The sequence below is a fragment of the Saimiri boliviensis genome, chromosome 1 (genome assembly GCF_048565385.1).
Source record: "Saimiri boliviensis isolate mSaiBol1 chromosome 1, mSaiBol1.pri, whole genome shotgun sequence".
Taxonomy (NCBI): domain Eukaryota; kingdom Metazoa; phylum Chordata; class Mammalia; order Primates; family Cebidae; genus Saimiri; species Saimiri boliviensis.
This window is the reverse complement of record NC_133449.1, coordinates 213,975,945-213,989,077: the sequence shown is the minus strand read 5'-3', so window position 1 is coordinate 213,989,077 and position 13,133 is coordinate 213,975,945. Positions and strand designations below refer to the sequence as shown.

The 13,133-nt window shown below is 36.6% G+C and overlaps 1 protein-coding gene across 1 annotated transcript in view; it reads left to right on the top strand.

The window, feature by feature from the left end:
- FAM81B (family with sequence similarity 81 member B) overlaps window positions 1-13,133 on the top strand; it is a 76,408-nt gene that overhangs the window by 28,030 nt on the left and 35,245 nt on the right. The window contains exon 4 of the mRNA XM_010340365.3: window positions 6,132-6,375. Within this exon, the coding sequence (XP_010338667.2) occupies window positions 6,132-6,375 (244 nt within the window). The remainder of the gene's footprint in view (window positions 1-6,131; window positions 6,376-13,133) is intronic.

The window sequence follows — 13,133 nt, the reverse complement described above, 5'->3', positions numbered from 1 at the left end:
TTTATGTCCAAGATCACCCCCTGAGTCTCTGACTTTCCTCATTTTTTCATGTAGATTACTGTCCATGTTAGTTATCTATTGCTGTGTAGCAAAGTATCCCAAAACTCAGCAGCATAAAGCAGCAAATATTTATCTTACGGTTTCTCAGGATCAGGAATTCTAGGATGGTCCACTTACATAGTTCTTGGTAGGACACCCCAGACTCTTGCTGGCTGTTGTCAGGAGTTTTCAGTTTCTCACCATGTGGACCTCTCCATAGGGCTATTCAATATGGCAGCTGGCTTCCACCAAAATGAATGAGGGCAGAGAGAGAGAAAGAGAGAAAGAGAAGGGAAGGAGGGAGAGAGAGAGAGAGAGAGGGGAAATCTGATTATCACAGGGTGAGGAGAAAACCACAAATACAGAAAGGCACAGCAAAACTAGCTTGCTTCTTCAAGAAGCTGATCTGTGAAGGGAAAGGGTAATATACTAATGCCAAGAGAGGCTATCAGGATTTTTATGTTTCTTTTCTCTTACACAAGATAGCCCTGGCCTTTGTCTTTTCCCAGTTTTTGATTTACTTTGTTTACTTTTCATTGAACTTCTGACTCTTTTGCTCATCTTTGCCTTTAATCTGTGATTTCTGACAGCTGTTAGTAGGCAGCCCTCTCCTCAACATAGAATTATCAGGTATTACATTTATATGGATCCAGAAATCATCCCACTTGGCTTGTTAGAAAGTGGGTACATTGAAGAGGAAGTACATTCCAAGGGTGATTTGGAGGCGGAGTTTGGAAGGGACCACTTCTCTGCGTGTAATGTAGTATGAACTCCAGGCTGCTTAGGCTTGAATACCAGTCCACCATTGTTAGCCGGGTAAAATTGGACAAGTTATTCAATCTTTTCAAGCCTCAGTTTCATTATTGTAAAAACTGGGGTAATATTAATAGATCCTTTATGGTGTTATCATGAAGATTCAATAGATGAATCATTGAAAGTGCTAGCTACAAGGTCTGGCTTATATTAAATGCTCAAAGATATTAGCTATAACTATTTGTAAAGTGCAGGAGTAGTGTATGGACATGGTGGTAACACTTTTGACTGCTCAGTGATGTTTTCTTCCCTCTTTCCGATTCTCAGGTTCTAGAATTATGTTATTCCAAACAGTAGCCACGGGCCACATGTGCCTGTTGAGCACTTAAAATGTGGCCTGTCCAAATTGAGGAGTGTACAATACACACTGGACTTCGACGACTCATTTTTAAAACGAATGTAACATATTTCATTAAAAAGTTCACACTGAGTACATGTTACAGTGACTTTTTTATATAATGGGTTAAATAAATTATATTGCTAAAATTAATGTCATCCGTTTTTGTTTTTTGAGATGGAGTCTCACTCTGTCGCCCAGGCTGCAGTACAGTACCTCAATCTTGGCTCACTGCAACCTCCACCTACCAGGTTCAAACCATTCTTGTGCCTCAGCCTCCCAAGTGGCTGGGGTTACAGGCATGTGCCACCATGTCTGGCTAATTTTTGTATTTTTAGTAGAGATGGGGTTTCATCATTTTGGCCAGGCTGGTCTCAAATTCCTGACCTCATGTGACTGGCCCACCTCAGCCTCCCAAAGTGCTGGGATTACAGGTGTGAGACACCATGCCTGGCCTGTCATTGGTTTTTTAAAAATGTTTCTTAATGTGGCCATTAGAGTTTAAAATTGTCTATAAGGTTTGCATTATATTTCTTTTGGGAGGAATTGTAAACATAAAATTATAGAGCTACTAAATTAGAAAGACATAATATATTTCTATGCTTTCTTTATCTGCATAGAATGAACCCCTCTTCTTCCTTTATGAGCGAACCGGTTTCTGTTGACCTTCACTGGCAGTTAATGCCTTGCTGTTGGCACACTGATCCTTGTGACCAACCATCCATCACTAGGGTCATAATAATGATAACTGCAGCCAACTTTAGCCAGCTTCTATGACTGCCCAATAAAATTTAGTTGCAGATTAATCCTCAGACAGCAACCAACCAAGAGGGAAGAAACAAACTTCTTCTTTTTTAAATTCCTTTGCCAGAGATACTTGATATCAAATTGGAGAAAGTTGCAATGGTAAATAAAATAAAAATAAAAAGGAGAAAAATTGCATATGGCAAATACCACCAGTAGTCAGTCCTGTACACATTTTCTCCTTCCTCTTTGCTAATAGAAGTCCCAATTTTGTTTAAGGCTACAATGTACATAGTTCAAAAAAACAAAGGACGTTATAAGAGGTGGCCATACGACATAGCTTCAGCCAATGAAATACAGACAAAAGTGTCATGGTGCGTCTTTTAGAAAGGCTATCTTGATTCCTGAAAGGACAGGTGGGGACAAACTCAATGGATGCACACATTTTTTTTTCCTTCTGTCTTTCCTATCTGGAACAGAGACACAATACTTCAAGGTGGAACAACAAGCTTGAGACCTGAGGGTAAATGTCACACACTACGAGTGGGCCAGGAAGCCAGAAGGAGTTGGGCACCCAATGACTTCCTTGGCCAGCTGCTCTGGCCCTGGGTCCATCTACCTCTCAACTTCTTGTTACAAGAGCCAAATAAAAGTTACTTGTTTAAGTCACTCTCTTTGGGTTTCTCATAAACATAGCTAAACACAACCCCAGCTGAAACTTGCAGTCCAGAAAATGCTAATGTTCACAATCTGGTCCTAAAATCTGCTGTCCTAAGGACATTTTCACTTCCAAGAAAATTCATCTCTATTGACCTAAAGCAAATAGTTATTTTGGCTCATGCAGTAAGAATAAGCATGAATTATTTGGCCTTGGCTTCTTTTGATCCAGCATATATAATAGTCATTATTTTAAAAGATATATACTATATACGTATACATCTATTTAAGTATACAGATACAAATATATATTCCAAGAAGGCAAGGGCTTTATCTGTCTTATTCATCATTTTATTCTCAGGCCCCCTTTTCCTTTTAAAGCTGACTTCTCTTCCCAGTGATATTCACAACATATGTTGCTACTACTCAGAGGTGGAAACATGGAAGACATCCTAGGCTAAGTTACAGGTGACCTAGATCTAATCCTGGCTCTGCCAAATAAACAGTTCTGGGACAGTGAAACATTTCTTCAAATAAAAACTCATGCTGAAGTTCAATGTACTAAGCAGGTAAGATTGAAGAGAAAAAACCTACAGCCCCTTCTAGTGGGTCATAGGATAATAAGAAATCCCCAAGAAATTTAATAGCATTACAGAAATATTTAAAGTAAACTTCTAACTCAGTTACATAGATTTGAAGGAAAGTTGCCATGTTCATGTATACAAAATGTGACTTGGTATGAGATCCGAAATCAGTGCACACAGGCCTTGGGAAATGACCTGTATTTGGGAACTATATAACCAAGTGTTTTAGCACATAGGCTTTGGATGACCTAGGACCAGTTAACTATCCCATTAATGGGATTGATGCTCCCAAAAAACACAATCCTGAATGCCGTAATTAAAAGTGTTGAAATCTCAAAAGATCAAAATTCCCAAAATATAATTCTGGAAAAAAAATAATTTAAAAGACATTTATTTACATTTGTAAAAGGAGATTGATTTACTTGTTTTCTGTCATATGAAAACATGACAGAGCATTTCACAGGCCACTTTACGCAATAAAATAGGCAATAGTAACATTTGCATTTTTACAAGAATAAACACGTGGGTATACCAACAACAGTCACATGAGTATAATGTTATGAGCGGATGAACCATATTCATAAATAAACCAAAATTCAAAATGTATAAATACACAACACTATGATGGTAATTGTGGACACTTTATAACTAGACATCTGAAATACCATGACAGATAATCTGTCTTTTCATAAGACTGATCAAAAACTTCAATGAGTCACCATGGCATATGCAATTGCCCAAAGAGCTGAGATCTTGAGAAATATTATGTTTCACAAATGCAGATGTACAAAAAAGACATCTCTTCATTCATTGGGAAACTTTCAACATTTTTACATACACAATGCTTTTACACAAAATCAATGTTGTGATGATGCACTTTTGTGGAGTCAAGTTTGCAAAAAATGCATGAAACAAATTAGAACTTTCTAAAAGTCTTTATATAATTTATACTGCAATATTGTAAATGATGTGACGAAATACATAGTATAGCAAATTGTGAAAAGTAAAAATAACAATGCTGACCATTTTAAATAGTGGGGAAAAACTAGAAAGAAAATTCAACAGTTGAAAAAGTGTATTACAGGGCTACATTATGAATAATTGCATGGAGGTGGTCCATTAGAGCTGGCCAACTTTCACATTCATATTTTGAAGTCTTGCATGGCAATGAATTGCTAGTTTTTTTCTTTTAAGACATGGCTTTCCTCAGAGAATATGTTCATAATTTCATTCATTTTTGACATAGCACTGCTCTTTTTGAAATTCTTCTGTGATTCAATATACACCAACATAAGCATTTCCTATTAAATATTTCCATCTTTGCATAATTTTTCTATGGTGTTTGGGTACACAGAAATTCATTCCACATGCACTCATATGCAGAAGCAATACTGATAACCAAATAGTCACATTACTGTGTGTCTTCTTATCTTACTATGTGCATAATTATATTTGAACCAGTTGGTAACTTTGCTGGCTTCTTCAGGCAAATGTGGCTTTAATTCATTAAAATCCTCTAAAATGTCATTAGCTAGGAGGAATGCCAATGCAAATAAATGAAGTATTTTTAATCCATATGGGGTGGCCAATTCACTTGTCTGAATTTTTCACCAAATGAGTTGGGCTGAATGACAAAAACAAATTTTACTGAAGACACCTTGAGATTCACATTTAGAAGTCTTGAGGGGAACTAATTCCAAATCTGTTATGGTTTGGGGATTCTACTGAAATCCCTTTTCTTCCACAAAGTCCACAAAATCTTCAAATAATTGTTTATAAAATGCTTTACTTTTTCCAGTCATTAACATATAAACAAGCGTAAGTTCCAAAATATTTGGATCCAACTGGGGCATGAATTGTATATAGTTGATAATATGGGGACTATTTTGAAAGTGCCATTCTTTAGCCAAAGTAAAGCATGCAGTAGTTTGTCTATGTTAGATTTAGTGTCAAATATAGGAAATCTATCTTCTTTGACAGTCAAATCCCTAACTAAGAATATTTCATCATTCTGTGAGTTTCAGAACACTGGAGGAACCTCTATATCAGCAAGCGTCTTTGGTTCCGAAGGTTGCTCGGCTTGTGAAATTCTTTTTATTCTCCGATGAAGAGTGTTTTGGGAAGGCAAGCATGGCACTATGTGTGAAGGGGCAGAAGTCATACATGATTGAATCATTTGGCAGGGGACTTTTTATTTTTCAACTGTGTTTTTACTTCTGTGATTTTCAAAACACTCAGAACATTGAGGATAGGTCCTTCTTGCATAGTGCACTCAGACTCACACACTAGTCTCCTCTGGAAACACCCTCACAGATACACTGCTTCACCAGGTTCTAGGTATTCTTTAATGCAGTCAAGGGATTTTAGACTTTAGGAATTTCAGTGTTTGGGAGTATGTCTTTTGGGTTATGATTGGTGCCATTCATGAACTGCTTTCCCTATCTATAAAATTAGAATAATTTTGTTAGACAATATGAAAATGCACCATGTGAATCTCCAAAGGAGAGACATATATGCAAGGTTTTCTAAGTATATTTGATCATAGAACTCTTTTGCGGTAGCCTATCCTCCTGACTGCTATTCCAGGACTCACACCTTGGAAAACTCTCTATCACAGTCACTGTTGCATCTTTACAGTTAAAAAAATTAATTTTTTTTCTAGATTAAAGTAGAATTTTAATAAGGGGTATATAAAGATGTCAGTCATGGAAGAAGTCTTCTAGTATCTTATTTCATGAATCCGCCTATCACCAATTGGCTTAAAGCATGAAAAGTACATCTGCTTCTCAGATGAGACATATGCCAAATTCTAACCATGGCAAGTGTTTAAAGTCCTATCGAACTCCTCACAGGGCAAAAAATAAAGGAGCAGAAGTGAGCATTCTAGTTCTGGTTCCTGGCTCCTCCAGCTCATTCTTGTAATGCCCCCGGTGCTTTCTTTTCCTTTTTCTGATCAGGAGTCATCCTTTTCTTCCTCTCATTTCAAACACCCAGAGAGGTCAGCTAGAAGACAGACTGAACAACCAGGAGCGTACTGTAGCTTTCCTCCTTGAACAAGCCTTCCGCATCAAGGAGGACATCTCTGCTTGTCTACAGGGGGCCCATGGCTTTCGGAAAGAAGAATCGCTCGCCAGGAAGTTACTGGAAAGCCACATCCAGACCATCACCAGCATCGTCAAAAAACTCAGCCAAAACATTGAGGTAGTTCTCTGTTTTTATTTATTTGTTTATTGTATTTTGGTAGCATTGCTTGATAAAGATTATTAACCATCAGTGTCATTTTTCAAGTGCAGAAACGTCGCTACTGCTTAAATTTAGATAATTACCTTTTAGTGGCCTGAGAGAAACAGTTCAATTTTTCAGCTGCTCATATATAACAAAAAGTAGAAGGAACATCTATTCAAGAAATATTTACTGTATATTTATTTTGTGACAGCAAAGCCATTATGTCAGACATTGTGCTAAGGTGCTTATGTTAGCATAAATCTCCAAGATTATATTAATGTTATAATTTCAAATACAGGTTTTCATGATGCACATTGATTATGTTCCATTGAATAGCCAGCGCAATCTGATGCCAGCAATTTCTCTGGCCCCATCTTCTACCCTTCTTTCCTTCACTGTGGCCACACTGACCTCCCAGCTGTTCCAAGGGCATTCCAAACACTCTCTGGACTTGGGGCCTTTGCACTCATAATTCACTCCGGCTGGATCATCTTCCCCTATGCAATGTCCTTCATTCCTTCAGTTCTCTGTTCAAATACTACCTTATAAGAGAGGATTTGCTTGACATTTTATAAAATAGCACCTCTCCCCACATGGTTTCTTTCTACCTTAAAGCCTACTTTATTTTTTTGTCACATAACACTCATTGCAAACTACCGTGGTCTATATTTGATTTGTTTGTTTTCTCTTTCTAAGATATAATCTCTGTAAAGGCATAGAGTTTATTTTCTTCATGCTAAATCCCATATCCCAGACCAGACAACAGTGCTATTGTAGCCAGCACCCTAAATATTTCTCAAATAGATAGTGAATAAATAAGTGATTTTTAAGACATTAAAGTGAAAATAGAGTTTCTCATCAAAAAAGAAAATTCTTTGTCTAAATCAAGATAAACACACTTGTACAACAGGTCTTTCAGAGTTGTTAAGGTGCTAATGTGTGTGATTAATCTGGGTTAACAACTTTCATGCAAGGGCTGCAAACAATATACTTTAGGAAACTGACCCAAAACTTGTGGAGTTATCATGAGAATTGACCACAGTGCCCTCTCACAATACTTGTCTTTTTCTACTATCAGAGAGAATACTGGATTTGACTAAAATTATTAATTTATTTTCCATCTGCAGAGTTTAGCAGACCCCATTATACATGGGGGGCAGTGTAAAAAGTTAAAAAAAACTCTCAGTGAACTTTTAAAAGGCACTTTATTGGTATTTAGCACATTTTGAATTGACCCCAATGCCTCAAAGGTCAATGCCACTCAAAAAGTGATTGGAAGTATTTCCATGCATAATGAAGTATCATGAAAGTGACAAGAGGCAAGAAGCTCTGTGCCTTTTGAAATAACTAGAAAACCAAGTTAGTATAGCATAGTGCTAAAATAAGGTTCCAATTTAGGAGTTGAAACTTCCTGGTAACTGAAAAAGCCAACAACATTCTTAGAAACATCGAACTGTTTCTACGAATATTCTATATTTTGATCTGGATTGTTATATAGTTGATTACAGTACATTGGGTCAAGATCCGCCCAGATATGCACTTTGACTTGTTCATTCAATACATATTAATATGCCCCAGTAAAACACTATTAGCAATAATAAGAAAAAAAAAGTCTCCAAACCTCTAGAAATCTTGTTAACAGTTTATTTTCTTATAATAATTGGTATCTTAGATTAGCTCTCTGAAAAAGAAAAAGAAAATCTAAAACATTTTCTAAAATAAAAGACAAAGACAAAAACCTCAAAATACCTACAATCCTGTTAAGGGTTTGGCATATATGAGGAACTAAAAAGGACTGGTTTGAGTGTATGGAAAACTGAACTAGAAAATACATTAAAGGCTGTAGATAACATAGTTAAAACATATGAAGAAGAAACTATTTGGGCTAACTTTAGTAAATAACTGTAAGCACTTCATAGAGAAATGGATGCTATTCAAGTATATTAAAGGAAGCTAACCTCATTAACCAAGTCAGCCCATTTGCAAGTTGGCTAGCCAGATTAAGTCAAGTGTGAGCTAAAGCTTAACACAGGTCCTTAAAAGAAATGTTTTTTTTAAAATCTACCATAATTGCATCAGTCAAAGTGCTTATTTCTTTTTAAAAATCAAATGATTCCTTTTTTTTAAAGGAGGCCGTTGATTACAAGTTTTAAAATTAATTTATTTTTAACTCAAAGAAAATTTTATGTATAACATTGTTTTACTATGGGTTTTCTCCTCAACTTACAAAAGCAATACCTGTTCATCATAATTATTTTGAAAGTTCAGGAAAAAAAAATTTAAACTTGGGGAAAAATTATCTCACAATTCTACCACCAAATGGTGATGTCTACAAATAGCGAAATGAATCTCTCTCTAGTCCTTCCAAATATTCCATTTAGGAGGCTGAGACTATGTTTGTAAGGATGATTTTTATTATAACATTTATCCTAAACTCTATCATATCTCATTAAAACCTCTTTGCATGGTGCATACACCATGATTTATTTAATTATTCTCCTAATGTCAAAATATCACTTTAGGGGGCTGAGGCAGTAGGATCAATTGAGCCCAAGAGTTCTAGACCAGCCTGGGTAACATTGTGAGATCCTGTCTAAAAGAAAAAATAATTAGCTGGGTGTGGTAGTGTACACCTATAGACACAGCTCCTTGGGAGGTTGAGGTGGGAGGATTACCTGAGGCCAGGAGGTCAAGGCTGCAGTGAGCTATGATCATGCCACTGCACTCCAGCCTGGGCGATGGAGTGAGACCCTGTCTCAAAATAAAAATTATTTTAAAAAGAAATGTCTTTGTGTATAAATATGAATCTGCATTTGGATTATTTCTATAGCATCTATTCTTAGAAGTGGAATTACTGAGGTATGAATACTGTGAAAGCTCTTGATACATCTTGCCAAATTGTTTTCCAGAAAGTTTATACTAATTTGCACTTTCATTAGCATTATTTGAGTGCTTTTTTCACTTTATCTATGCCAGAATTAAAATTTATTACTTTAAGTTTTCTAGCCTCAGTGAACAGAAATAAGATTTTCTTTTTCTTAGTGAAAAAGTGTTGAGTCCACTTTTTTAAGTGACTGTTTAAAGTAACGATTTTGGCTGAGTGCTGTGGCTCACACCTGCACAGTGGTTTTGGGGGCTGAGTGGGGAGGATTGCTTGAGGCCAAGAGTTTGCGACCAGCTTGAGCATCAGAGAGATACTCGTCTCTACCAAAATAATAATAATAATAAAGTGACAGTTTCATTTCCTCTGCTAATGATCTACTTGATCTATTTATGTCTTTTGTTAATTTATCTTTTTGGGTTTTAGTACATTTTAATTTTTGTTGATTTGGTGAGTTCTTTTATTTTACATATTAGAGATAATAACTGGTAATATGTTACTAAGTGTTTAACAATCAACAATCAGTTCTTTTCTACAGGAAAAGAAAGCCTGGTTTGTAGCATTTGGCTATTTCTATGGTGTAAATACTCCTACTATGATTTCAAACAATCAGCAAGATGACACTGCCCACAAAGATGAGAAGAGGTGTATATAATTCACTTTCACAGACAGATGCAGGCTGCTTGCAGTATATCACTGAAACCGTTGGCAACAGCATATGCTATAAATGTTTTTCCAGTTTGCTTTTTCTAGCCTTATTGTATTTATAATGTTTTCACAAGTTTTACAGTAAGGTAAATAATCAAATATTTTGCTCTTTTATTTCTCTCATTACTGTAGTCCCTGTTTATCCGTGGTTTCACTTTCTGTGATTTCAAATTTTTCCGAAAATACTAAATGGAAGATCCCAGAAGCAAGTAATTCATAAGTTTTCAATTACATGCTGTTCTGAGTAGTGGGATGAAATCCTGCATATCCTGCTTCATCCCACCCACGGTGTGAATCATCCCTTTGTCCAGCACATTCACACTGTCAACACTCCCTGCCTGTTAGTCACTCAGTAGCCTGTTGGTTATCAGATCAGCTGTTGAGATGAGATATCACAATGCTCATGTTCAGGTAACCCTTATTTTACTTAATAATGCCCCAAAGCACAAAAGCAGTGATGCTGGCAATTCCACTATGGCAAGGAGAAGTCGTAAAGTGCTCTCTCTGCGTGACAATGTTAAAGTTCTCAATGTAATAAGGAAAAAAAAAAACATATGCTGAGCTTGCTAAAATGTATGGTAAGAACAAATCTTGTATTCATGCAATTGTGAAAAACAGAAAAAGAAATTCATGCTAGTTTTGCTTTCTCACTTCAAACTTCAAGTTACAGCTACAGTGTGTGTGATATTACAGTGCATTGTTATAATTGTTCTATTTTTAGATACTGTTAATCTCTTACTGATAAGTAACTTTATCATAGGTATGTATGTAAAAAGAAAGAATATATATAGGGTTCAGTATTATCTGAGGTTTTGGGCATCCACTGGGAGTCTTAGAACGTATCCCCTTTGGATAAGCGGGAACTGCTGTACTTCGAAGACTATTTTTTTCTAAAATCTATAATGATATATGAAATGAGGTAAGAATCTAAATTAATTATTTTCATTTTTTAAAAATTTATTTATTTTACTTTAGGTGCATACTATATCTGGCATTTCTCCCCATGTTATCCCTCCCCATCCCCCATTGTCTCTCCCCTACCTCCGCCACAACCGTCCCCTGTGTGTGATGCTCCTCTCCCTGAGTCCACATGTTCTCGTTGTTCAACACCCACCTATGAGTGAGAACATGTGGTGCTTGGCTTTCTGTTCTTGAGTCAGTTTGCTGAGAATGATGGTTTGTGGACTCATTCAAGTCCCTGTAAAGGACACGAACTCATCATTTTTTATGGCTGCATAGTATTCCATGGTATATACACTACATTTTCTTTGTCCAATCTATCATTGATGGGCATTTGGATTGGTTCCAGGTCTTTGTTATTGTACACAGGGCTGAAATGAACATACATGTGCATGTGTCTTTATAGTAGAATGATTTATAGTTCTTTCGGTATATACCCAATAGTGGGATTGCTGGGTCAAATGGAATTTCTATTTCTAGATTTTTGAGAAATTGCCACACTGTCTTCCACAATGGTTGGACTACTTTACACTCCCACCAACTGTGTAAGAGTGTTCCTATTTCTCCACATCCTCTCCAGCATCTGTTGTCTCCCAATTTTTAAATGATCACCATTCTAACTGGTGTGAGATGATATCTCAGTGTGGTTTTGATTTGCATTTCTCTAATGACCAGTGATGATAAGCATTTTGTCACGTTTTTTGGCCTCATATATGTCCTCTTTTGAAAAGTGTCTGTTCATATCCTTCACCCACTTTTGAATGGGGTTGTTTTTTTCTTGTATATCTGTTTTAGTTCTTTGTAGATTCTGGAATTAGCCCTTTGTCAGATGGGTAGATTGCAAAAATGTTTTCCCATTCTGTTGGTTGCCAATTCACTCTAATAATTGTTTCTTTTGCTGTACAGAAGCTCTGGAGTTTAATTAGATCCCATTTGTCTATCCTGGCTTTTATTGCCATTGCTTTTGGTGTTTTAGTCATGAAGTCATTGCTATGCTATGGCCTGGATGGTTTTGCCTATGTTTTCTTCTAGTATTTTTATGGTGTTAGGTTTTATGTTTAAATCTTTGATCCGTCTGGAGTTAATTTTAGTGTAAGGTGGCAGGTAGGGGTCCAGTTTCTGCTTTCTGCACAATGCTAGTCAGTTTTCCCAATGCCATTTATTAAACATGGAGTGCTTTCCCCATTGCTTGTTTTTGCTGGGTTTGTCAAAGATCAGATGGTTGTAGATATGTGGTGTTTCTTCTGGGGTCTCTGTTCTGTTCCATTGGTCTATGTCTCTGTTTTGGTACCAGTACCATGCTGTTTTGATTACTGTAGCCTTGAAGTATGGTTTGAAGTCTGGCAGTGTGATGCCTCCAGCTTTGTTCTTTTTGCTTAGGATTGTCTTGGCTATGCAGGGTCTCTTGTGATTCTATATGAAGTTTAAAGTGTTTTTTTCCAGTTCTGTGAAGAAGGTCATTGGTAGTTTGATGGGGATAGCATTGAATCTGTAGATTACCTTGGGCAGTATGGCCATTTTCACGTTATTGATTCTTCCTATCCATGATCATGGAATGTTTTTCCACCTGTTTGTGTCCTCTCTTATTTCGTTGAGCAGTGGTTTGTAGTTCTCCTTGAAGAGGTCCTTTACCTCCTTTGTTACTTGTATTCCTAGGTATTTTATTCTCTTTGTAGCAATTGTGAATGGGTATTCGCTCTTGATTTGGCTCTCTGTTTGTCTGTTATTGGTATATAGGAATGCTAGTGATTTTTGCATGTTGATTTTGTATCCTGAGACTTTGCTGAAGTTGCTTCTCAGTTTGAGAAGATTTTGGGCTGAGACGGTGGGGTCTTCTAGCTATACAATCATGTCATCTGCAAATAGAGACAATTTGACTTCCTCCTTTCCTACTCGAATACACTTTATTTCTTTTTCTTGCCTGACTGCTCTGGTTAGAACTTTCAATACTATGTTGAATAGGAGTGGTGAGAGAGGGCATCCTTGTCTAGTGCCTGATTTCAAAGGGAATTCTTCCAGCATTTGCCCATTCAATATGATATTGGCTGTAGGTTTGTCATATATAGCTTATCATTTTATGATATGTTCCATCAATACCTAGTTTATTGAGAGTTTTTAGCATGAAGGGCTGTTGAATTTTATAGAAGGCCTTCTCTGCATCTATTGAGATAATCATGTGGTTTTT